This window comes from Myxocyprinus asiaticus, chromosome 1, assembly GCF_019703515.2.
Source record: "Myxocyprinus asiaticus isolate MX2 ecotype Aquarium Trade chromosome 1, UBuf_Myxa_2, whole genome shotgun sequence".
NCBI classification, from domain to species: domain Eukaryota; kingdom Metazoa; phylum Chordata; class Actinopteri; order Cypriniformes; family Catostomidae; genus Myxocyprinus; species Myxocyprinus asiaticus.
In genome coordinates this window covers 24,789,125-24,815,002 of record NC_059344.1, presented here as the reverse complement: position 1 = coordinate 24,815,002, position 25,878 = coordinate 24,789,125, and the positions used below count along the sequence as shown (strand labels likewise).

General features: G+C 39.1%; 1 protein-coding gene across 3 annotated transcripts in view; it reads right to left on the bottom strand.

The window, feature by feature from the left end:
• Window positions 1–1,343: 1,343 nt before the first annotated feature.
• The window catches only part of LOC127446375 (tetraspanin-18-like), a 48,902-nt gene continuing 24,367 nt past the window's right edge, over window positions 1,344–25,878 (bottom strand). Inside the window, exons 2-9 of one of the 3 annotated variants that reach the window (XM_051707268.1) lie at window positions 22,916–23,001; window positions 10,067–10,162; window positions 7,768–7,962; window positions 4,743–4,817; window positions 4,555–4,653; window positions 4,299–4,460; window positions 3,494–3,577; window positions 1,344–3,233 (exon numbers count right to left, since the gene is read on the bottom strand). In XM_051707268.1, the coding sequence (XP_051563228.1) occupies window positions 3,186–3,233; window positions 3,494–3,577; window positions 4,299–4,460; window positions 4,555–4,653; window positions 4,743–4,817; window positions 7,768–7,962; window positions 10,067–10,162; window positions 22,916–22,918 (762 nt within the window). In that variant the 5' untranslated portion in view covers window positions 22,919–23,001 and the 3' untranslated portion in view covers window positions 1,344–3,185. The remainder of the gene's footprint in view (window positions 3,234–3,493; window positions 3,578–4,298; window positions 4,461–4,554; window positions 4,654–4,742; window positions 4,818–7,767; window positions 7,963–10,066; window positions 10,163–22,915; window positions 23,002–25,878) is intronic. The other 2 variants (XM_051707279.1, XM_051707287.1) reach the window with 2 other exon arrangements.

Genomic DNA, 25,878 nt, shown 5'->3' with positions numbered 1-25,878 from the left:
TAATATTTAAGGGTATATAAAGGACCTTAACATAAGTATTATAATACATGCTTAATATCTAATAATTAAAATTGGACATCTGATAACATAGCTATTTGGTGACATGAAATGCCCGTTGTAGTACTTTTAATCCTCTCATTCCAAAGGAACCTGTGGAAGATGTTAGGACCCTGTATAAGAAGTATCTCCAAGCAGAGATCTCCAACAGGAAGCAAGAAATGGCATACAGGGCCTTAAAAATGTGGAAAGAGAGAGAGTTGTTGGACGGAAACTTGGCAGTAAGTGTGACATTCTGATTGAATTGTCATTCGGAATTTGCATAGCGCCACATGGCTGGGCTGGTGGAAACTATTTGTGTCTGAAACAACAACATTAAGTGTGAATTTGTTCTTACTACAGGCTGATCCTTGTAATACGTGTAATAAAGCATTATTTTTATAAACCTATGCGTTCCTAGCAATTTTTTAAAAAGCCACATTTGTGCTTCTAGCAATTATTTGTTTATATACATGATGTGTCCTATGTCTCCAGAATGCTGTCATAATGGATTTGGCTTTTCACCTTGCTGAAACCTCTGGCATAAAGCTGACTTCAATATTTTGGAGTCATGCACTGACCCTGGCCCCCTACTCATCACTTCATTAGAAGAGTGCTGCAGCTGCTGCAGGTCCTGAACTGAGTGTCAAATATGGTAGACTCTGCATCAGACTACAGTTATGGCAACAATAGCCATTGACATTACAATTTCAAATAGTAGGATAAAGCAAGTTGGCATCTGTACATTTCAGAATTTTTTTTTTTTCTTTTTTTTAATTGCTTACAAAATAAAACCAATTGACTAGCCAGACATTCTATTATTTAAAACAAAGTTTATTTTAAGTTTCATTATTAAATTATGATTTCCCCTAATTCAATAGGGTGCTGTCATAAGAAATAAGCAGCTGTGACTGAGACAGACTTTGTGTATCAGTATTGTTAAAGATCACTCGATTCAATCTGGTAATACATTGGAAATGCGTAAATCATAAAAATAGGCTAATAATTATTTTTGATTTGTATAAAGCTATGATCTAATCCTGTTTATATTAAATAAACCTAAACGGGGTTAATCTTTAGACCTGTTGTTTTTACATCCATTCTTTTTTTTTTTTTTTTTTTTTTTCTCCCCGTTCTTCAAAGCTCAACTAAGATTGAGTCAAATATGAATAATTAAATCCAGGTAACTCCACATATAGGACCCAAGAGGAAGATGGTCCAACCAAATCCTCTTATGTACATGGCACTGACATGGAGATAGTCAAATATGGCATTCATACAGACAAACAACATTACCCAAGAAGGGCCAGAGCTGGCTGTTTTAGGAGGGTCAGGTCCTTCAACACGTGTAATTAGGTAAAATATATATTATGATATCATGAATGTTGATAATTCGTATCACCAGCTGTGGGAATGGGTGTCAAAGAGGGATTTGTCATTTTACTTCCCAGGCCAATAATGTGGCCTCTTTTGTGGTGTGACCAGACTGATAAATATATTTTTTATTTTTATTTATTTTTGGACAAATCTTCCACAATCACAGAGTTTCATTAATCATAAACACAGGTCAATAACACTCAAATACATGATACACAAAATTAATGGTCATTTACAGATAGTCAAGAAAATATAAATTATAAACATGTCCTTTAGTGGTTAATGAATGACGGCACTTTTGCTCATGTCTCTGAAACTCGTTCTGGGAGCCAAACCAATGACAAGCATGTGCAATATGCTAAAACACAGGTGTGAAAATTGTGCATTAGGCCTTTTGGAGAAGAAATTATAAAGGACTGAATTTTGGCACCCATAACTTGTCTTGAATGTTTCTTTTTCTTAGAGGTACCAATATAATAATTCAATGTAGAGGTCTGTTAGGTGGTAAAGAAAAAGATGAAACTGGGATGAAGGCATTTTTGGCTACTCACCATGCCAAAGAACTGTATGTTTCTTGCAGTCTCATCAGTTGAGAGTGTTGCACTGCCCAGGCTATTTATCTCGTACGTTCTTCAGGCTATGTAGCTTGTAATGCTTTTCTGAAAACATTTTATTTTCCTTTTTCCAGTCAACAGGAGTCATGTTTGGTTGGTTTTACAAGCCAGCTTATCTTGCTTGCTGTGCAAGATTTGTGAGTGTCAGTCTGCAATATGTATGCCCCACAGCCCCTGTGCCCCTTATGACTGGAGATAAGAGTTGCAGCTGAATCATATATTTCCCCACAATTTAACATTCCAGTCTACAGACATGCTCTTTCGAACCATATTTGGTTTATGTAGTATTTAGTATATGCTGCAAAATTAATGTACTCAGAAATCTGTTCTTGAAGCTTTAAAATATATCTGCTATTTGAATCGCCAGCTTGAACCTATGAGAAAAATAGTGCAAATATGCACTCAGCATATACAAAAGTGGAAAACCTTACCTTGCTTTCATCAACATCTGTACATTTAAGTATCTTTGTGCAAAAAAAAGAAAAGATAAACCACTATCCTTTAACCCATGTGTTTTTTTTTTTTTTTTTTAAATCAATTAGTACTAATAAATGTGAAAAATGTATTTCTTGAAAACTGTTCATAGAGGTGATGTGATTTTTTTTTTTAATACATCAGTCAATGTCATGCATAGTTACAATAGATACAACACAAATGCAAATATCACAACTTTGCTAAAATCACATACAACCTTCATGGTTGCAACACAAAAAACATTACTTTATAGAAGCTGCTGGTCTCTGAGAGTTTATGCAGAAACACACACACCGTTCCTCTCTTTGTCTCTCAGACTCAAACACACCCATTCACACTGGGTAGAGATTTGGCTCTGGAACAACGGTGAACAATCTAGACAAGAGGTAAAATATCTAAAAATCAGTCTTGTCATCTATAAATATAAGATCCTTTCAGTGCAAGGTGTCCCTCTATTATCGTTAAAGGGCTATTGAGATATTGCCCTTTATGAATTTGATACTTATACTTTTTACAAGTCCCAGCTGTAAAGTACATTTTTGGCAGTTCTCAATAATTCCAACTTAACAACACAAAGATGACAAATATATGTTTCACTTCTTTTTCATTTTTAAAAAAAATTGCCTTCTATGCCATGACATTTTCCATCTCGAAATGTCCTTTCATAGGTACAACATGTCTTGATTACTGAATTCCTCTAAACAAACACATAGCAAACACCATGGCAAAGAGCTGATGAGAGAGAAAACAAACATAAAATTAGAGGAGAGTTTAATGCAAATACTCTATTAATATATATATATATATATATATATATATATAATTCTACATTAATTTGAATGGAATAGTGAGAATCCCACAATAATAGCAATGGTACAACTACTTTGTCCACTAGATGGCAATAATAATCCATAGTTCATACAGAGTGCACTGCAAGTTCTTATCCCATCAAACTCGGCTATTTATATTAAAAAGAAAGATCATAACCTTACTTCAATAGTCAGCACCACAATAGCAAGAGCTCCAGCCATATAGATGTACGTCTCGAAATAGTCCACTACCGCTGCATAACAGCCCTGTTTCAAAGGAGTATGTTTCAATATGCGAGAACAAAGTGCTGTCGCTTGAGTGGATATAGATATTTTAATCTATGGCACAAATTATGCACAATGAAGTCCTTTCATCAATCTATGTTGGGCCCACATACAAAGAGTTATTTAGTAAGTAGGCACATGTACTACACACTATTTTCACCAATACAAGCATTTACATCCTTTAATTTTACCTTTAGTTTCTGACTTTCTCTACCCATTTAAGATTTTTTGAATTACATTTAAATGGCACTCAGTAATCTTTTTTTATTTGTCGTCTTGGACTTAAACTGACACCTAGGGGATTGAATGCAGCATCTTTCAAACACAATAGTTTTCAGTTACCAATGCCATTGTAGAAATTCACTCTTCACAGTCAGCCATAATTAATTTAATACATAAATGAAAGTGTCCAATAACAGGGTGGGTACTAAGATAAAGCGATTAGTATTTGGCTGCTCATGTGATCCTAACATGGCAGCCCCCCTGAGACATCCCTCTCCATGTAGAATAAAAGAACTTTTATAAAGTTACTGATATGACTGGAGTATCTTGTGAGAGGTCATGATTTTTACATGTTTCAAAATTACTATTCATTTCTTTAGGAGTAAAACTTCTTAAATGAGGAAAAAATGACTGAGTGCACCTTTGTATCCCTTTCCATCCATCGTTTACAAACATTCATTAATTTGTGAGGATTGCTGACCTTGTTACGGATTGGCATGATTCCCTTGAGACACTCCTCTTTGCTCATCATCAAATCATTCCTCTGGCAACAGACCTCCGGCAACAGTCTGCTGGGGTTCAGCTTTCGGAAGAGGCTCTGATCATCAAAGTCCTCTGCACTGTTCACCCCACAACAATCAAACTATGGACACACCAATACACGTTGCATCCTGAATGTCATTAGTGTGTACTAAGCATATATAGTCTAGATAGAAAGAGTTATTATGTTATCATACTGTGGTCATAACGGCATTCCATGTGGAGGTAAAGACATCAGTGCTATTGCTGCCATGGTAATATGTCTTCAGTTCCTTGGTAAAGTAATCTCTGGTGAGCTGTTGATGTACATTTAGGCAAGAGTAATGAGAGCAGAGGTATATGACAGAGAGGTGGCTTGATTATATTCATCATTATTGACACTTACATGCTCACGGAATATGAAGGCTAGAATGGCAACCGCCAGCTCAGCCAGAAATATGATGAGTATGAGCATGAAGAACTGTGGATTAGAAAAAACAGGATTCTGAGATGAAGTTCAGAGATATTTGCATCTCTATCACATGTGAAATACACTACTTTCCAAAAATGTTAGTCATTTTTATATTTAAATCATTCTTTTTAAAGTACAAATTATCAGGAGATGAATTTGTGTGAAAAGTTGGACTGAGTTTTTTAGTATTTTGTATACCCTGTTTTCTTTTAAAGGAGTGTTCAGGGTTCAAACAAGTTTAGCTTTTGTGTTTAAGATAGCATTTGTGGCAAAACGTTGATTTCAACAAAAATGTATTTAAACTCATCCCTCATTTATATATGTAAAAAACAGCAAAAGTCACAGTTACAGTGAGTCACGTACAATGGAAATAAACGGATCCAGTCCATAAACATTAAAGGAGTCATGAAATGGAAAATCGAATTTTCATTGATATTAAGACAAGTAACTGTACTATAAAAGCATACTGTAAATTTCAGAACTCAAAACTTCCTCCCCAGTCTAAAAAGAGCATTTATAGTTCCCACTCTATTGAAACATCTCATTTTGAAAACTGTGCGTTCGTAACGTTACAAGACATTGCTCTGTTGTATTTACATACCCCACAACATGTGTCATCACACACTTGGCCCCACCCACTGGCGTTCAGTTTGTATCGTAAACAGAGAGGGAGAGAGACAGGCCTAGTGTGACCAACTATTCCTGAACACCAAAAGGGGACCCGTCTGGACTATTTTGAAGTTTTTTGTGCATTACACAGACATCTTTGACCATTGTCATGTTTATCGTGCTGCTTTTAAAGACGCGGTGTCAGTTACAACTCAGAAAAGGAGACTCCATTCGGCTTCATTCAGCTGCTCTGCGTCTTGCTGTTGTTGCGCCTATCTGTGCTATTTTTAATGGTTGGTGTATGTAAACAAGCACTAGCTGGACATCTTTGACCATTTGGATGTGTTTCTGGTGATCTGCGCCTCAGTGCACTATGTGTGAGCATCAAGTTTCACCATGCTATGGACTGTGTATGTGTGAATATCAGCGTGGACTGCTTGCTAAACAGTCATAATATGATTCAAGCTTTGCAAAGGAATTGTTACTGAAGAATGGGGCAGTTAGTCAGAGCCGTAGCCTAGCGGGCTGCACTCATGGCATGTGGTGCTGATGCATCACGGGTGACCCGAGTTAGAGTCCTGGCTCGTGAGGTCCTTTCCTGATCCCATTCCCACTCTTCTCCCCTGTCATTTCCTGTCTCTTCTCCACTAACTCTGTCATTAAAAAAAAAAAAAAGAACGGGGCAATTAAAAACAATTGGACTTGTCAGCAAAACCATGAGTAAACAGTTTAATTTAGTAATTTAATAACAGAATATTTAAAGTGTTATGATAGTTATGGTGATGAGTGTTAACAGTTGTGCTTCAGAGAAGTTTAATATATTTGGATGCAATGTGCTGGACGTACGTTGTGTGTAAACCCTGAAATTTAGTTTTATAATGTTGTGGAGAGCTTGTTTATTCTCTTCCGATTGAGATTCAAATATTGCTGTATTTGAGGGGCTGCACGATGTTAGCCAATCAGAACAGTGGTCATTTACACTGAAGTTTAAAGGAGCCGCTGAGGGCAAAACTGAGCGTTTGAGTCAGAGGGCCAGAAACATACTGAACTATGACAGTTTTGGTGCAAAAAACTTTACTGACATTATCAGTGAACCTCTGGGAAGATAACACTATTAAAAAAAAATTGCATTTCATGATCCCTTTAAAATACACACTGTTTCAAAACTATAGATACAAGACATGAACATTATACATGCTAAAATGATTTTAGTGTATTAAAACTGCTTAGCAACCTTTTCTGTGTAAAGGCTATATTACAACTTCGTTGTCAAGACAACGTAATGCCGCCAAACTCTGTAATCTGGTAAATGCTGCAGCGCGGGTAAATCCCTAATTTTGTCACACTAAAATCATGTTTAAAGGTACAATCCTGTATTTACGTCTTATGGCTATAATTTTGAAACAGTGTGTATTTTAACGTTCACCTCCATTGTAAGTGCCATATTGTGACTGCATTTTTTACTCTCTTGCTTTTTAAATAAAAGAGGCATGAGTAGAAGTAATTTTTTGTGGTAATCAACATTATGCCACAAATGTTGTCGATTTAGCTTAACTTGTATTAAACCAGGAATATTTCCTTTAATGGCAATAAGAACTCAAACTGCCGGACTTTATCCCAGCATGATTTGAGAATCTGCAATTTTGTGCATCTTGCACAAAAAAAGCATCTTGTGTGCTTCAACCGAAGGAAGGAAATCAGACCTTTTAATGTCAAAGAGTTAATGTGGTCAGTGAACGTGTTAACATGCACATTCTTACAACAATTATGCTTATTAAACCGACAACGTGTGTGGTCATATAAACGCTTTAAACGGCTTTCCTTTATCAGCGTGAGGTCATAAAGGGCTTAAGAATACACAGATGGATGGATTTCGCATTGCATGTAAACAACTTTACCAGCACTCATACAGGCTTATCCAATGTGCACAAGTGTTTCACGCATTTTTCAGTTTGACGTCAAAAGCAGAGTAACCCGATGATTTGCATGTATCATGTAAACGCGGTTTTCTTACGCATGTAAATGGGCTCACTGTCAAAATGTGCTTGTTTGATTTTTTTGACTTGTGAAGAATTCTAATTTAATGTTTAGACAAAAGGTTTATTTTTAAGAATGTTTTTAAATACTTCAGAATTCTAGAGCTTTGTTTATTTCCAGGTTTATGTTATATTCTGAATTCCAGATTGTGCTCTCATGCTTTTGGACCCCACTGTGCATGCAAAGTGTTACCAATGTTACTTTTAATTATTGTAACTTAGTAATAACACATATGCAATATACAATAATACAAATACAATAACATATCAATGTGAATGGTATCTATTGGTGCTTAAGAAAGAAAATCCCATACAAACAGTAGCAGACATTTGTTTTCCCGTATGGCTCCAAAGCAGCCCAGAAAGCCCAGTAGGAAGAGCAACCCGCCCATGATCAAAATTGCATAGACTCCAGTAAACAGTAGAGGGTTGGCTGCCACAATCTCCCGGAAACCTGTTGGATCCACCAGCACCCAGATACCCACCCCTAGCAGGAATGCACCTCCAAGCTAAAAGAGGAAAAGAGGGCTTAGTATAGATCCCTCAACAATATAAACACAAGATTTGTCTTTATTTATATGGCTTAATGAGGCTGTCAAACGGTTACTAATGTTCAGCCTCTGTCGTGTTTCTCCCAGTCATGAAAATGGAATTCTTCCGATAACATTACTCTTCTATGAAACTGCAAATTTCCTCACACCACTAGTGTGGCAAAGGAAGGTCATGAGGCTGCTAAGAAAACACCTTTGAGGAACAAAGTAAGTGCAATGTGGTTCAGAAGCAAAACCAAGGAACACTGGCACAAGATCAATGCATTTGTTCATCCTGTAACTTTAAGGTTTATTCAAAGTGTTGACTTGGATTGTTCTGAAGTTTCAGTCCTTTGAACTACGTATTTTCTTCTGAAAACAAGATTCTGCACCTGCATATCATCAGACATCACTTTTTCAAATTTCAAAGGAAATAGGAGATAAAACTTAACACACTTCCAAGCAAAGCAAATCATTACTTCATTGCTCCAGCTCAGACTGTATCTTCAAAGCATCATTTAATCACTCTCATGTTGTTCCAAACCTATTTTCTTTACTCTGTGGAACACAAAAGATGTTAGGTAATATTATACTTCCAGTCACCATTCACTTTCATTGCATATTTTCTCTATACAATGAGAGTAGAGAGTAGATTCAATTCAATTCGATATCGATTCATATGGGTAAATTTAACTTATAATGTGTCGTAGTGTGTCCTGGACAGGGTCAAGCGGAGGTGATAGGAAGGCACAAGATATGCAGGAAGTTGAGATACCAATAGATATGTGCACCTGTCAATGATGAGCATACACAAACAACAACTAAGTCCAGTGAAATGAGAGTACCTTGATATAACAGTGGGTTTTGAGGGGAAGTTGGACCAAACTGACATGAATGAGCAGTAAACAGACAGGTATGGGTAACAGAGAACATAAACAGTATATGAAAACATGATGTATGGGTAAATATAGACAGTCCAGATAGCCGGCACGTTCTGTATAGTGCGGCTGTGATGATGTCACGCAGAGCCCATCATCACATAAGGTCCATTTTGATTACACATTGAAGAAATATTCTCCCAGCTAATGCTGTTATTTATACAGGGGACCTTCTAACTAGGTACTTTACGAAAATGTTATTTGTACTAATTAGATTTTATTTATTTCAATCTCACTTTAGCTTTTTTTATATTTATAAATCCATGTATTCCATCAATAAATCTAAAATTATATTGCATATATTATATTTTGTTTAAAACATAATTTTTATTATTTAAAACTTTTTAAAGTTTATTTACACTGATTTGTTGAACATGTGCAAAAAAAATGGTACTGTCTCTTTAATAAAACCGGCTGTTCTGCAAAGAGTGCCAGTCACTGAGTGCATATTAATGAGGGAGGACTCTAATGTCTTCTTTACCTCATCTTATCTCAATGATGTTTTTTTATGGTTTTGTGTTTTTTATCAACAATTGGCTGTAAATAAAAGAAAGGATATTAAAAGAGACATTAGCCTATTTAATTACATGGATCTTGCCTTTGGACACACGGAACGAGTCAAACCAAAACTTTACTCTTAACATGCAGTAAAAGGATGCTGAACTTCTCCAATCTACTACTGGTAAGTGAAATCTGAACATTTACCAGCCAGTGGTTTTTCACAGACATTTTTGGTCGCAAAGCCCTAAATTTGGTCTCATTTGCACATATAGTAAAAGATCGATCTAGGGATTTAAGAATCAGTATTGAAATTGATCAAATGAAGATTACGATGCATTGGAAAATCAGTATTTTTACCCAGTCCTAAATGAAAGTCAGTAATGATTGAGGCTAACATTCTGCCTAACTTCTTATGTGTTCCATGGAAGAAAGAAAGTCATACAGGTTTGCAACAACATGAAAGTGAGTAAATGATGACAGAATTTTTATTTTGGATGAACTATTCCTTTAACCAGTCAGGGACAAATACAATCAGCATGATGTCATAGTTGAGTCTAGGTCTGCTTAGAGCATGTAGAACAATGGTCTAAACTGAGAATGTTCCATTAGAGAAAACAGGAGTGCGCATAAAGAAAGACACTCACAAAAATTAAGAAGTTGAAGATGAACATGAGGTACTTGATGCAATTGAGACAGTCCCCCTCCATCCTTGTGCCTCTTGCTGATGCCTCTCCCTGGCCCTGAAGACACATTGTGAAAAACATAGTCATTACTGCATAGTCACATGCTCCTTTACAAATAAGTTCATGAGTCAGAACCATGAGTTGAGAGTGACTGGCAAGTTTTTGTGCTTTTAAGTTCATTTAGCAAGATCATTTTGTGTCAGTTATTAATACATCAGTGTCAGCACTGACATGCACACTTTGACAGGCATATTATGTTGTTCAGGCAATCAGGATGAATAATGTTGCATTATGTAGTTAAAAGAGTGACTAGCAGTTCCAGTAATCATATGCTTGGAAATGTAGTCACAAAGTATATTAGATATGCAATGTGACTTCACAGAAACAGAATTCACAGCTTTTTTTCTCCATAAAACCATATTCCAACTGGCTTCACACTGACTGTTCATGCATATAACATGCTGACATGTACATGATGACTTGTTTATGAAAGGAAATACAGAGGAGTTTTGAGAACGACCAGCTTGGCTTCAAAACACCATCAGGACTGATGGAGCACATTTGCGCCTTTTTACACCAGGAGCAATACTCAGAAGGCTAAATAAATATGTCCTTTCAGCGCTTCAGACCGCAAGCTGTGTGTCACAATCCTTTGAATTCATCTAACCACTCTTTTCTACTAATTTGTTCCAGGTTTTTTTTGTTTCTTTTATTTTTTTATGCTTTGAACAACAAAACATGATTACAATTCAACATATATTTTTGTGCCAGGGGAGCAAGGAAAAAAAATAAATAAAACAATTAATTTGTTCCAGGTGTAAACAGCAGACTGGACTCAGTTCTATCACCTGTGTTTCAGTAATGACTGTACCTTTCTTTATAGAAACTGTTCAACCAAAAATGAAAAGTGTGTCATTATTTTCTCACCCTCATGTCTTTCCAAAACCATATGCCTCTCTTTCATATGCAGAAATTAAAAGGAGATATTTTAAAGGATGTCCAGTTTGCTGATTTCATCACAATAGCAGTTGATAGTGACCTCACTTTAAAGCTTAAAAAGCACCCAAAAGCAGACTGATGTCACAGTGAGATCGGAAAGGGTAGGTCGACCTTTCTTTAGCTAAACCCCCCCGTGGCCAAAGCGGTAAGTGTTTTTAGTGTATGGGTGTGTGGTAAGATGTTTGGTCACGAGACAAACAAGAACCAATAAGGTTTTATGTTACTGACGTGTCACCATATTGGATTTCAGCTCTGTATACATGCGTTGATCAGTGATTTTAATTAATTTGAGAGTGAATTACTTTAATTCCGATCAAACCAATGAGATTTCATGTTATTGATGTGTTGCCATATTTAATTTGGTCTCTGATTGCAGGATTGAATAACAACTTTAATTTTGGTCTGTTCATCATACAAGTGATCATATGCCTTCAGAAGACTTGGAATATGATGCACGAGTCACATGGACTACTTTTATGACACTTGTGGGTGCAATTTAAATCTTTAAGTGAGTGACTAACTGCTATTATACTGAATATATATTGGGGTTGGAACGATATGAGGGTGAGCACATAATGACAGAATTTTCATTTTTGGGTGAACTATCCCTTTAATTATGCAAATTTCCCTCTGCTCTGATATGAGACAATAAAGAAGGTGCACACTAAAACACTATTAGAAGGTGCTGCTAATACGGCATAAAGAGTAGTTAAATTAGATTCTGGTTGACAGGAATTAATGATAATTTTTATCCTGCCCTGTATTTATCCTCTTGTCCTCAGTATCCAGCTTTTCAGGTCTGTGTGATGATAAAGAATATTTGTTTGATGGTTTTCCTGTATGGAGCCTTTTTTAGAGTATTAAGGTTGATGGTAAGTGCTCCCTCTGTGTAAAGCTAAAATGTCCCTTGCTGACAATGCACTCTATATAATTACAGGCCATTAGGGGAATTTAGGTTAATGATGGTAGGGTTCTTCATTAGTGCATTGGGACCAGGTAGCTTTGACACTCTTACTGCCTCAAAAACTAGCCCATAGGATGAGGTAAAGCAGTAGTGCATTTAATAACAGATAGACCCTCAAATTTTCTGCTGTGACCAGCCAGTGAAGTGTCACAGCTAGCCTTCTGCAGCTGCGCTCCCGGCAAAAATAGCTCCAAATAGCTGGCCAATTTCACAGGAGGCAATGGTAGATAGCTGCAACTAATTCCACCTCTCTTTTTACAGAATGGTTCTGGCATAATTCAATAATCACTCAGCCAGCTTTTCCCAAGTAATTTCCTGTGCAACACTGAACCTCAGTCAGGTGTTATAAGAGGTGGAAGGAGCTCTCTGCTAAATTTGGTTAACCTGCAGATTGGCAAACAATTTTAATTGAGTGTGTGTGGTAAGGTAGGTGGTTGGAAATTTCAGTCTTCCAATTCACCCAAATATGAAAATTCTGTCATCATATACTCACCCTCATGTCATTCCAAACCTGTATGACTTTCTTTCTTCCATGGAACACAAAAGGAGATGTTAAGCAGAAAGACAGTCTCAGACAGCATTCACTTTAAAGAGAAGCCATGAAAGTGATTGGTGACTGAGATTAACACACTGCCTAATATCTCCTTTTGTGTTCTAAAGAAGAAATAAAGTCATACAGGACTGGAACAGCATTGTGTTATAAACAGAATTTTCATTTTTGGGGATTATCCATTTAAGACCATTAGCATCAAAAGGTTAGAGAACTCAGCATTCCAGTCCAACGTCCCATTACCTTAAAGCCACAGCTGCCTTTTTAACTAAGGTCTATGAACCTCATCACCATTAATAACTACAGTGAGTTTTATTACATGCTTATCTCTAATTAATGGGCCCTGAACAATTTCTGAGCTGCATAGTAGTTTGTATCTTTCCACTCTACTTAATTTATTTACTTTGGCAATTACTGCTGCTTTCCTTAAACCTCTCTAGCATCTCTATTGGGACCTCTTTAAATATGACCTTCTGTTAAAACTCCTCAAATATCTAAATATCTGTTTTCACAGTCTTGGGAATAGTTACTCTCTGTACACAGAATTCAAAAACAGCACCCCAAAAATCTTTGTTTTTCAGGACCTCTTGAACTGGAAAGGAGGAAAAACACTTCACTGTTGGAGCAGTAGAAGAGTCATAAGCCCTTTTCACACATGCAACCAGGTAAATTACAGGAAAAATGTTGGGTTGTCTTTACTGGTATGTGCTGTTCACACATACCATCAATATTGAAATTGGACTTGTATGATGGCAGGAGGCTCCCGTCTCGCCTGCCTCCATTGAAGCAGTTCCTCCCAGCCATCTCGGCCTGTGTGGCAGAAATGAGGCGATATTGGGTTAAGCCTTTTTCTCACTGAGTGCCGGTCAAAGGGTTCTCGAGGCTCGACATCCAGGGGATGGGGACATGGGGATGCTTATCACACCACTAGTGAGCAAAGGGGGTCAGGGTCCTCTCTCTGTTCAGACGGAGCGCTGGCACACATGCACAGTTTATCCTTGGGTTCTGAATAAATTAGAAAGGGGTTACAGGCTTCAATTCGCTGTAAAACCACCCTTTTCAATGGAGTGTTAATGTCAGCGGCACAAGAGGAGACGGCTCTGATTTTAGAGGTTGAAATGTCCTCTTTACTGAGCAAGGAAGTGATAAAAATGATACTGTTGGAAGAACGCCATCAGGGTTTTTATTCCCAGTATTTTGTCATTCCAAAAAGAGGGGGAGGTTTCTGTCCAATTGTAGATTTACAGATCCTCAACAAACATCTCAGAAAGAACAAGTTCAAAAAGCTCATGCTCAGAACTTTGTCTCATTCTATTTATCATGGTGACTGGTTTATGTCAATAGATCTCCAAGACACGTATTTTCACATAGACATCTTTCCTGCTCATAGGAAATATCTCAGGTTCGCTTATCAGGACAGAGCCTACGAGTATGTGAAAATTCCTTTCGGTCTTTCTCTAGCACCTCGGGTATTTACCAAATGTGTGGAATCGGCTTTGATCAGAGTGTCAGCTTATCTAGATGATCTACTCATTTGCGTGCCGTCTCAGCAGCAAGTGGAGAGAGATCCGAACACATTAGTGACACATTTGGAGAGATTGGGATTCAGAATAAACCAAGCAAAGAGTTGTCTTATTCCCTCGCAAGAGATAACCTATATGGGGCTCAGGCTGAACTCCATTCAGCTTCGAGCATTCCTTTCAAAGGAATGCATAGAGGCGTTTCGCACCTGTACCTCCCTGCTAGAGCACTGTGTTCGAGGGCAAAACAGTGAGAGGTGTTTGGACTCCCGCACTGAGGGAAAAGCACATAAATTTTCTGGAGTTGCTGACAGTATTTCTAGCTCTCAGACATTTTGTGTTTTTTTCTCAGGAATCACCACATTTTAATCAGGACAGACAACACAACGATGATAGCCTATATACAATCAGCAAGGGGGAGTTCGCTCACGCCAGCTTCACAGCTTGGCAGAGAAACTGATTGTGTGGAGCAACGCTGTCATTGCAAGCAACGCAAATATATATACAGTGTGTGTGAAAGTTTAAGCCTGATTTGCTTGCCAAATGTTGGCTATAGATGCAGCACACTTGAAATACGTCACAGATCAATGCAATAACTAGCAATCTATCTGAATCATCATGGTAAAAGGAGCGGCGGATGTTTGATTCTCCCATATATAGCCTCTCCATGATTTGAAATTAAGTGCCCATAACTGTCACGTAACAAACACTTTTTTTATGGGTAAAAAGAAAAGGAGACTTATATTATGGTCTTAAGCCGGTGTATACCTGCATGATGGATGAAGCTGAGCTACAATCACACTGTGTGCAATCGTACTGGGAATATTGCCACTGTTTTTTATATCAGCCTCCGTGTTGTTAACCTGTCACATTTATTTGGAGCGCACCACACACATGCAGCTGATCAGATAGGGAGCGGCATTAAGACAAGCGCTTTGAATTATTTTTCTCTTCCTTATTCAGACTTTGGTGGAATTACAATGTATCTAACTTTAGCGTTTGCAATATTTTTTTGCAAAATCTCGATTTCTTGATAAAAAATACAATTAAAAAAAATGTGTCAAAACGCAAATTCAAATTAATTGGAAAAATCTGAAAAAACGCCCATCACTATCCTCAAGTGACGAGCCTCATCTGGCAGAGATTCGGAGAGGCAGTCATAGATCTCTTCGCATCGCGAGAAGACACGCAATGTCCTCTGTTCTTCTCCCTGGTGGGCGATGATGCACCGTTGGGTGTGGATGCTCTAGCCCACCCATGGCCTCACACATTACTGTATGCGTTTCCCCCACTGTGTCTGATCAGACCGATGCTCTGGAGAATGAGGTAGTTCGGTCATTATCTTATTTTAATAGCTCCGAACTGGCCAGGGAGGCTGTGGATGGCAGAGATAGTGCAGCTGCTTTACAACCACCCCTGGCCTCTCCCGCAGCGCTGAGATCGTCTCTCTCATGAACACAGGGAAATCTTCCATCCCTCTCCTCAGAAATTGGCTCTCTGGGCCTTGCCTGTGAGAGGCTAAATTTAAACAACACTGGTTTGCTCCCGAGGGCAGTGTTAGCTCAGCGGTTAAGGCTCTGGGTTACTGATCAGAAGGTCAGGGGTTCAAGCCCCAGCACCGCCAAGATGCCACTGTTGGGCCCTTGAGCAAGGCCCTTAACCCTATCTGCTCCAGGGGCGCTGTATCATGGCTGACCCTGCACTCTGACCCCAGCCTAGCTGGGATATGTGAAAAAGAAGAATTTCACCGTATATGTGCAAAAAATGTATAATGTGTGATAAATAAAGAAAATTATAAATTAATTATTATGAGAGTGATTGAAACGATTCAGAGCACGAGTGAAGCCTTGACGTGTTCGTTATATGATCTCAAATGGGGAGTATTTGAATGATGGTGTGCAGACAGACATGTTATTCCATACTTGTGTTCGGTGACAGATGTATTGTGTTTTCTGCAAGACCTTTTAGATAAGAGTAGAGCCTTTTCTATGGTCAAAGTCTATTTGGCCGCTATATCAGCATGTCATGTGGGCAATGACTCTGGCACTATGGGCAAGCACCCACTGATACAGTATGTCGTTTTATGAGAGGCGCTCAGAGATTCTGCCACCATGGGATCTGTCTGTTGTCCTGAATGAACAGCTAGAGAGTATTACATTAAAGCTGCTCTCTTTAAAGACAGCTTAGTTACTTGCTCTCATGACTGCTAAATGAGTAAGTGAATTGCATGCTATGACGAGGAGGAGGGCGTGGCCAGGCCGTGAGGACGCACACCCAGCGCTGAATTGTCCTAATCAGCCGGGAGGGGGATAAAGACGAGCCAGAGGCGCGAGTTTGTGAGAGACACACGCGGCCACTGTGTGTGTGTGTATGTGTGTGTGTGTGTGTCTGTGTGTTTATGTTTGTTTAAGTTGATTTATGTAATTACAGTTATGTTGACTATTCTGCCGGTTCCCGCCTCCTCCTTGCCCATCTTGTGAATCCCGTTACATTGTTGCCAAAACCTGGGAAGGAGGAGGGATGCACTGTCGTGGAGTCCTCACCGCTGCTGTCCGCCGGGAAGCAGAGGAGCCGCTGCCGTCTGCCAGGGGACAGAGGAGTCGCTGCCGTCCACCAGGAGACGGAGAAACCGCTGCCATCCGTCAGGAAGCGGAGGAGCCATTACCGTCCACCAGGGGTCAAAGGACTCACTGCCGTTCGCCAGGGAAGGAGCGGCTTTTGTCCGCCAGGGGGCGGAGGAGTGGCTGAGGACCAGGCGACGGCATGTCTGGGGACCGGCAAGCGAGTTTTTCTCTCTCCTATCTCTGTCTCTCCCTCTCGCTCTTTCCCTCTCCCCTCTCCCTCCCCTCGTCTCATCCAGTGTTCCAGAGAGGCGGGGAAGACCTGCCCGCAGAAGGACGGCCGGAAGGGCAACACCTCCCCTCCAGGAAGGGAGGGGAGTACCTCAAGCCAGAGGTATTCCTGGCCTGAATTGGGCAGTGGAGGAGTGTGACGAGGAGGAGGGCGTGGCCCGGGTCGTGAGAACGCACGCCCGGTGCTGAATTGTCCTAATCAGCCGGGAGGGGGATAAAGACAAGCTGGAGGCACCAGTTTGAGAGAGAGAGAGAGACACATGCGGCCGCAGTGCGTGTGTCTGTGTTTATGTTTGTTTAAGTTGATTTTTGTCATTAAAGTTATATTGACTGTTCTGCCAGTTCCCGCCTCCCCTTTGCCCATCTTGTGAACCCCGTTACACATGCTTTAACAGTTCATACCTTGTGTATGTGGTTCATTCAAAAAGTAACCCTTAGACCAAACCCGGCATTTGTGCCCAAGGTGAGCGACTCCTCGAGCGTGTGCCAGTCATTGTTTGTGCACAGTATGTGCTTTGACAGCATATGTGCAAAAGATGAGAGCCCGAAGGGAGAGTAGTCAGCTCTTTATTTCATAGTCTGACTCTCTTATGGGTAAACCTATTTCTCGCCAGCGCATCTCTCATTGGGTGGTGGACGCGATTGTGCTATGCTATAATAGCTCTAATCGGCAACCTCCAGAGGGATTACGGGCTCACTGCACTAGGGGTATGGCCTGGGCACTGTTCAAGGGCATTTCAGTTCAAGAGATTTGTGCTGGGCGAGTTGGTCATCTCCCCACACATTTCCTAGGTTTTACAGAATGGATGTTACAGAGCCTTCAGTGGCTCACACTGTCCTTAAGGCAGGATGCAGCATACTATACAATAAGCACACACATATATACAGTAGGCTATATAGTAGCAGATCCACATTCTAATGTTTCAGATTTCATTTCTTGTATAACAAAGAAAATTATTCAGTTCAATTGTTAGGTTCTGTGTTTTCTCTGCTTGTGGTGTCTGCTTGCAGTTTGCACAGAGAAGAGAAATGTGGAGAATGAGGCAGCAACAGGTAGCTGTGGTTTATATTATTGAGGTGGGGCTCCTTAAAAGCTGCAGCGATTGGTCTGCCAGTCTTGACAGATGTTGTGTCATTGGTGCTTCCACAATCAGTCATACCTGGGGCATTCCCTTAGTGAGATACTTCACTTCATGTTATCAGAGAACTGGGGTTACGCAAGTAACCTAAAGTTTTGTCACATATAATCTTTGGATTAAGTCAATTTCTTTTGGATGTGAAATATAATGAAATTATTAAATAAATTATTAAATAAACATACTGTGACTAGTATTACACATATTATATAACTAGATTATCTGGCATAGGTATATTTATGTAAATATATGCCTTACGAAAAGAAGATGGCTCCCCTAGCTTAGTCTGGATCCTACCAGGGTTTCCTTCAACTTCTACCTTCACATTTCCAACACTGTCGCATATGAAATCGATATGTTGCTTCCGAATGTTCATGTACCCCTGAAATCGACCCCATTAGCCATTTCTGTCTGCCTTGTTGTCCAGTCATTCAATGACTTGACAATGACTTAGCAGCATTTTAGGAGGTTCCTCCTAGTAAGAAAACATTTTCTCCATGAATTGCATCCTAATTCAATCTATTGCAATAGTGATGCTATATATATATATATATATATATATATATATATATATATATATATATATACATACATACATATACATATATATATATATATATATATATATATATATATATATATATAGATAGATAGATAGATAGATAGATAGATACGTGTGTGTATCAGTCTACATGCATATAGTGTATGCATATATATATATATATATATAGATAGATAGATAGATAGTATATATATATATATATATATATATATATATATATATAGATAGATAGATAGATAGATAGATAGATAGATAGATAGATTGATAGTGTGTGTTCAGTCTATTGCAATAGTGATGCTATACATTATATATATATATATATATATATATATATATCGTGTGTGTGAAAGTTTAAGCCTGATTTGTGTGTGTGTGTGTGTGTGTGTGTGTGTGTGTGTGTGTGTGTGTGTGTGAAAGTTTAAGCCTGATTTAAATGTAGCCAAACTCCTTTATATTTTAAGTTAAAAATCCACTTTACAATTTTGCCTTCATAAACAGTGTTGATAGATAGTGCTTATAGATGTCAAACAACATGCTATACATTTGTGGAATTCTCCCCTTCATGAAACCAAGTTGTTAAGTTGATATTTTTGGCACATATCTCTGCACTGAGACTGACCTAGTAAAAATTGTATCTTACCCCCTTGGGAAGCACTGTTCTTTTCCAGACCTAAATCCGGCATCACACTTACAGACTCCAGTCGACTCGATTTTGGCTGAGGGTGTCACACTTGCAGACCGTTTTACAGAGATCTCACACTTTTCAATCTTAGACTGTGGTCAAATGGCTATTGCTGTTGCCTTTGATGATTAGTCACTTCAGTGAATAACTTCAAATGTATCTATGGCATGGTATTAAATACATTTATATACGATTTATAATGCATTGTTTTCTTGCTATGGCTCTCAATTGATAGGAGAGAGATAAGGCTCAATGCTCAACTGTGGCAGAGGAAAGATCCACATTAAAGAGCAGAAGCCAATGACTGATGTGTGAGGTGAGCTGAATGCTAAGCAGCCACATAAAGTGGATTTATAGTACTTATTACTCTTTAGACAGTTACTAAAGCCCTTGGGAAACCACTGTGTCTGAAATGCAATCTCACGTGGCATCAGCACATACATCATAACCTCAGTATTAATGAACTGCTCTCTGGTGCAGACCTAGAGAGTCAATGAATGCTCCTCTGTTTCTGAAAGGAGTATATAAATCAAAATTATCACTCAAAGGCAATAATTTATAATACAATCTGGTCTTTCAAGAGTTGTTTTTCATGAGAGAGCATTTTGGTAAACACATGCTATAACATATTACAATACCCAGACATTTTCAGAGCATGTATCAGTAAACACTGCTATTATTTATGCCTTTCCCTTTCCAGCCCAGCACATTCAATCATGCATGGCTCTCTGCATTCTAGAGCATGTGGTAGCTGAGGATGATATTTCTGTAGACATGCCAATCTAATTATGTCAGCACATCAATCTACCCAGGAGAGACGCTTACACCAGTGCTAGAGGCAATCGATGCATTTAGGCTGAGGACTGATCTTTGATTAGTTGCTACACCATCTTCTCACTCCCTCTCCTTGGAGATAAGGATTGTATTTTTTAAGCTCATGCCAAATACAAAGAAGAAACAGGGATACATTTAGCAGTTTAGATCTAGGCCAATTAATCATGTATACACTGAAATAAGTGGTAACCTGCAACTGGTACCTAAAGGATCTATTTCTTCTTGATCTAACCCATAAAAATACTCTCATTGGTGTTACCTAATTGGTCAGGTTGATTTAGTTAGAATTTGTTTAGATGTTACCACATGAAGCACATTTTAAAGTGAGGAGTCTCAAAACCACGCAAAAAGCAAAGCACACGAACATTAACATCCTCTGGGTGTTACCATAATTTTCCCAGCTCTAATTATTCTAAAAGGAAATGAGATTGTTCGACTTGGAGGGCAACAGAGTGTTGATATTGGAGAGTTTTTGAGATCTGGCTTATCTGTTAGACATGTAACTATGCTGTTTCTCAGGGCCTGGGTAGCTCAGCAAGTAAAGACGCTGACTACCACACCTGGAGTCACAAGGGTGGGTAGAGTCACTTTGGGTTAACCTCCTCGTGGTCACTATAATGTGGTTCTTGCTCTCAGTGGGGCATGTGGTAAGTTGTGTGTGGATGCCGTGGAGAATAGCGTGAAGCCTCCACACGCGCTATGTCTCCGTCGTAACGCGCTCAACAAGCCACATAATAAGATGCGCAGATTGACGGTCTCATACGTGGAGGCAACTGAGATTCGTCCTCTATGCTGTTTCTCGGTGGGGCCTGGGTATCTCAGCGAGTATTGACGCTGACTACCACCCCTGGAGTCGTGAGTTCGAATCCAGGGTGTGCTGAGTGACTCCAGCCAGGTCTCCTAAGCAACCAAATTGGCCCGGTTGCTAGGGAGGGTAGAGTCACATGGGGTAACCTCCTCGTGGTCGTGATTAATGGTTCTCACTCTCAATGGGGCACGTGGTAAGTTGTGCATGGATTGCGGAGAATAGCATGAGCCTCCACATGCTGTGAGTCTCTGCGGTGTCATGCGCAGCGAGCCATGTGATAAGATGCGCGAATTGACTCTCTCAGAAGCGGAGGCAACTGAGACTTGTCCTCCGCCACCCGGACTGAGGTGAGTAACAGTGCTACCACGTGGACCTAGTAAGTAGTGGGAATTGGGCATGCCAAATTGGGGAGAAAAGGGGAGAAAAAATAAATAAAAATAAAAAATAAAAAAAATATGCTGTTTCTCTGTCTCTGGAGGATACCAGTCACATTTTGAGAGCAGCCAGAGCAAAGCAAGACATCTGTCAGCCAGGAGACATCTATTACTTTCGATGACATGCTGAGAATGATACGAACATGTCAGGAGGTGCAGGTCTGTTTCCCTCAAATCAAAAAGAGGATGGTTGTCTCGAAAATGGAATGTCAGGTTTATTTCTGCAGCATCACTATTTCAGCAAAACTGCTGCTGTGAAATCTCAATGTACATCCTTTTCAGGAAGGAAATCCATGAACATGGTGGAATGGTTGAAAACCTTCCGCATTAGTTAAATCAGATGTCTATTAACACTGTGTTGTGATATGGTTTGATAAGCGGCACTACCGAGCCAGACTCAGGAAAAAAGAGCCAGGCTGGTGGGAAAAGTATTACATATACAGTATACAAAAACCCCATCAGAGAGTACAGCTACAGGAGGGGAGGCAGCACGAAACCCTCTTGCACAAAAACCCTTTACTCTTACGCCATCTGCACTAAACAGATACAATAACATGAATGAAGCAATACAGCAGAATACCGTGCTAAAACATTTCAGAGTGAGCCTCTGGTCTGAGAAAGTTTAGTACACTGGTTGAAAGTTCAGGCTGCAGCACCATCTTGCACTTACAAAGGAAGGAAGAGAAAAGAACTAGACAAAACAAGTGTTAACAATGGAAAATTTTCTGGCATGCAAATCCAGACGTACATTTTTGTTTATTCTTTTTCATTCTGAGAGCTGCTGAATGTAGTTAGAAGAAGCCACAATGTACTCTGTATGAGAACAATATATTTTTTCAGTGTGGGAATGTTCAAAATTACTGATAAGGGAAATAGATAAATTAAGACACTTGCTGCTGCACTTTCAAATGGAAAGTTCAGTCTGTTCTCTAATATTTGTACTTTTCTTTTTTGCTGAAGGTAACTGACAAATCTTGTAATGTATGCAAACTGTACAATATTTAATAGATATATAAAGATATACAGTACAGTACTAGGAAATATTGCATGTAAAAACTTCTGGTCCAAAAACATTTTAAATCATGAATAAATAAAAAATGTAATCTAAAATATCAGGAGAAGCATTTTTACATTATTTTGTCAATATGGACAAGCATTAGAGGGGGGAAAAAATTATTTTCCAATAAATTGTTGAGGGGATGGAAAGTTTACTAAATTATACTGGAAAACACTGCAAAAAACTAAATCACTATAATAACCAATGGAAGAAGGTTTTACAGAGATGAAAGCTTAGATGGGTGGTTACCACTAGCGGTTTGTGATAAACAAGCAGACTGCATTCCCAGGATTAAATGTGAGGTGAAAAGAACCAAGTGAATATAAAATTTCAAGCTGACAATGTTAAACTTAGTGACAAAGAGCCAACAGGTTGTGATGGCATGATTAAAAATTATCAAAAATCACCATACCATATGTACCTGTAAATGTCTCTCCCTTCCAGCTAATGCCAAATGTGACACTTTTCAGAAGTCTGCTTCACACTTCTTCTCTGAGGCTGTGGAAAAAAAAGATGTATAAAAAAAAAAGATGGTCATTGATTCTTTCATACGACATACTCTTTGGAGTCATTTGTCACTTATAATTATCATGCAAACTCTTTTATTGAGATCTCATTAAAAACACTTATTCCCTAAACTCTTGGCTCTCTTTTAACCACACCATTTGTTTGGAGTCTACGTGCTTGCAACCATCTTGTTTGCTTGACTTTTAGTGTGAACTGTTAGAGGTCTGCTCGGATCCTTTCTGCAGAAGCTAAAGCATCCAGTTGGGACAGAGGTCTCCTGCTTGACAATTATCTGAACACTGACCTTGAAATGATTGTTTGCAATTATCATAGAACAATGTGTGCACTCACAGAAAGAGGAATTTCTCAAGAGGCTCCCTCAGTAGTCAAAAGTTTACTCGGTTTAACCCTCAAGTCTGAGGGCGCTTCACACACACAATTCTTCTGAGAAATTAATATAATTAACGCACTGATTATCAGCCAGGATGCCACATAACTGAAAAAATATGTAACACTGTCGAGAAAACTCTATGTCAGCCTCTGGACTCAAGCACAGAGCATCAAGAACAGATTAGCAATTGTTGGGAGTTTGTATAGGGCATGCCTCTACGGGACTGAAATTTTCATCTGTTTCCATGGAAACAAACAAAGGTAAATGCAGTACCAATAAATGTCGCTGGAAACCGTCTGAGGTACACAGAGCCAACCAGATCACATAAAAGTGTTACAATGAAATGTTCAGGAGGACTGAAGCTGATCAGAGTGACAGAAAATCAGAATGTGACTTATTTGCATGAACACAGAATGCCTGCAATTACCTCATCTATTACCTTCTAGCTGTTTCTGCTTTGGTCAAAACCAGACAAAACAAAAAAATAAGCAAAATTAAAACAGCTATAGGCTACAGCGACCGGAAGTAAAATTATCAACCATCATAGCCAAGACATACAAAAATCACTAAGCAACAATATTGAGCACGGCATAACAGAGCAATCATTCATTCACGAATGAAAAGTCATTTACAACAGTGCAAGAAGGGTTGCTTTTATCATTAAGGCCCCGGCATACTTCGACAGACGAATGAGTGTGATGTCATTTAGAACACAATCTGGCCAAAATAAAGTTGTTGTTTTTTTTGTTCATTTTGGTGGTTCATAACAGCTCACCATTGCAAACTTTCAGGAAAACTTCATACTGGCTGCTAAACACCTTACTGCCATTGGTCTACATCATTGGTAGGTGTGGCCTTGAGCTCAATCAACACAGAGTTTGAAGAGTTATTAGCTAGCAGCTGCAAACTTACCTACATCTGTACAATCGTTTGAGTGAAGACATTTTCCGAGAATATGTCAGGCGATTTATTTTTTTTATTCGTCAACAAAAGGAATCAAATCTATTCAAATACTCTAAGTGCCCTTTCACTGTTGTTTGATATGCTGCTTCACTCATGTGCCATCTGCAGCCAAAAGCCAGTCACACATCTGCCCAAAGTAAGATATGCCTCTCTTATTATCATTCTTTTGTCTGTATTATGCCCATTAACACTGTTTTACACACCCATCTTTGCAGCACTATCAGTGTCATCACCAAATACTATCACCGAGGGTAACTGGCGCACATTATGGCGGCATATAGTGTGTTAGCGCATTAGCACCAGGAATGCAGAATGTAAACATGACAAATTCTACTCATAGAACGAGACATTTTAATGTCATATTAGTTAATGTTTCACTTGTAGTCTTGTGCATCCTCATATATATATGACCAAGGGCTCCACCTACCTTAAAGTCGACAGCTAATTCTGCTTACGTTCTTCAGTCAGTCAAAATCAGTCAACATCAACACACTGGCGTGTAGAGTTACTAGTGAGCTGGTGCAAATTTACCTACATCTGTACAATCGTTCACGTAGAGACATTGTACAAGAACATGTCATGTGATTTGTTTTTTGATTATTTAGTCAAATCTACTCAAATCTTCTCTCAAGTGCCCATTCACTCATGTGCCATCTGCAGCGAAAGCCATTCACATATCTGCCCAAAGTAAGATATGCCTCTCATATCATCATTGTTTTGTCTGTTTTTCCCCACTAACACTCTTCTATGCACCCACTTTGCAGTAGTGTCACCATAAATTACAATAACAGAGTTTAACTGGTACATATTATGACTGTGTATAGCGTGTTGTCAGCTCAGTAGCACCATGAATTCAGAATCTAAACATCCATCTTCTATAGCCATTTGTCCAATGCAGGGTCACAGGTAGCACTGGAGCCTATCCCAGCTGTCTCAGGCCAAAGGCAGGGAAACACCCTGGACAGGTGGCCAGTCATCACAGGGCAACACACACATTCACACTCTCACTCACACCTATGGGAAATTTAGGGTCTCCAATTAACTTAACCTTCATTTCTTTTTGGACTGTGAGGGAAACCAGAGCACCCAAAGGAAACCCACACAAGTACGGGGTACTTTCGTAACATGCAAACTCCACACAGAAAGGCCCAGTTGAGCCGAGACTAAAACACAGGACCTTCTTGCTGTGAGGCAACAGCGCTACCCACTGAGCCACCATGCCGCCAAACCTAAACATGACAAATAAAACATTTCTACTGCATATATATATTACTTTAAATCATCATAGAGTGGTTAAAACAGTTTCTTTTACTGACCTCATGTGAATTCTACTAATAAAACAAGGCATAAAGTCATTGATAACACATTTTATTGTCACATTAGTTAAGGCTTTACATGTCTTGAGCGTCCTCATATTTAAATGTACTGTACCTCTGTATGCCGTCCCACAGTGGTGTGATGGGTGTCTTATACCATTGCTCGGTTGTTTCTAACTTATTTGTACAGCCGAAAGA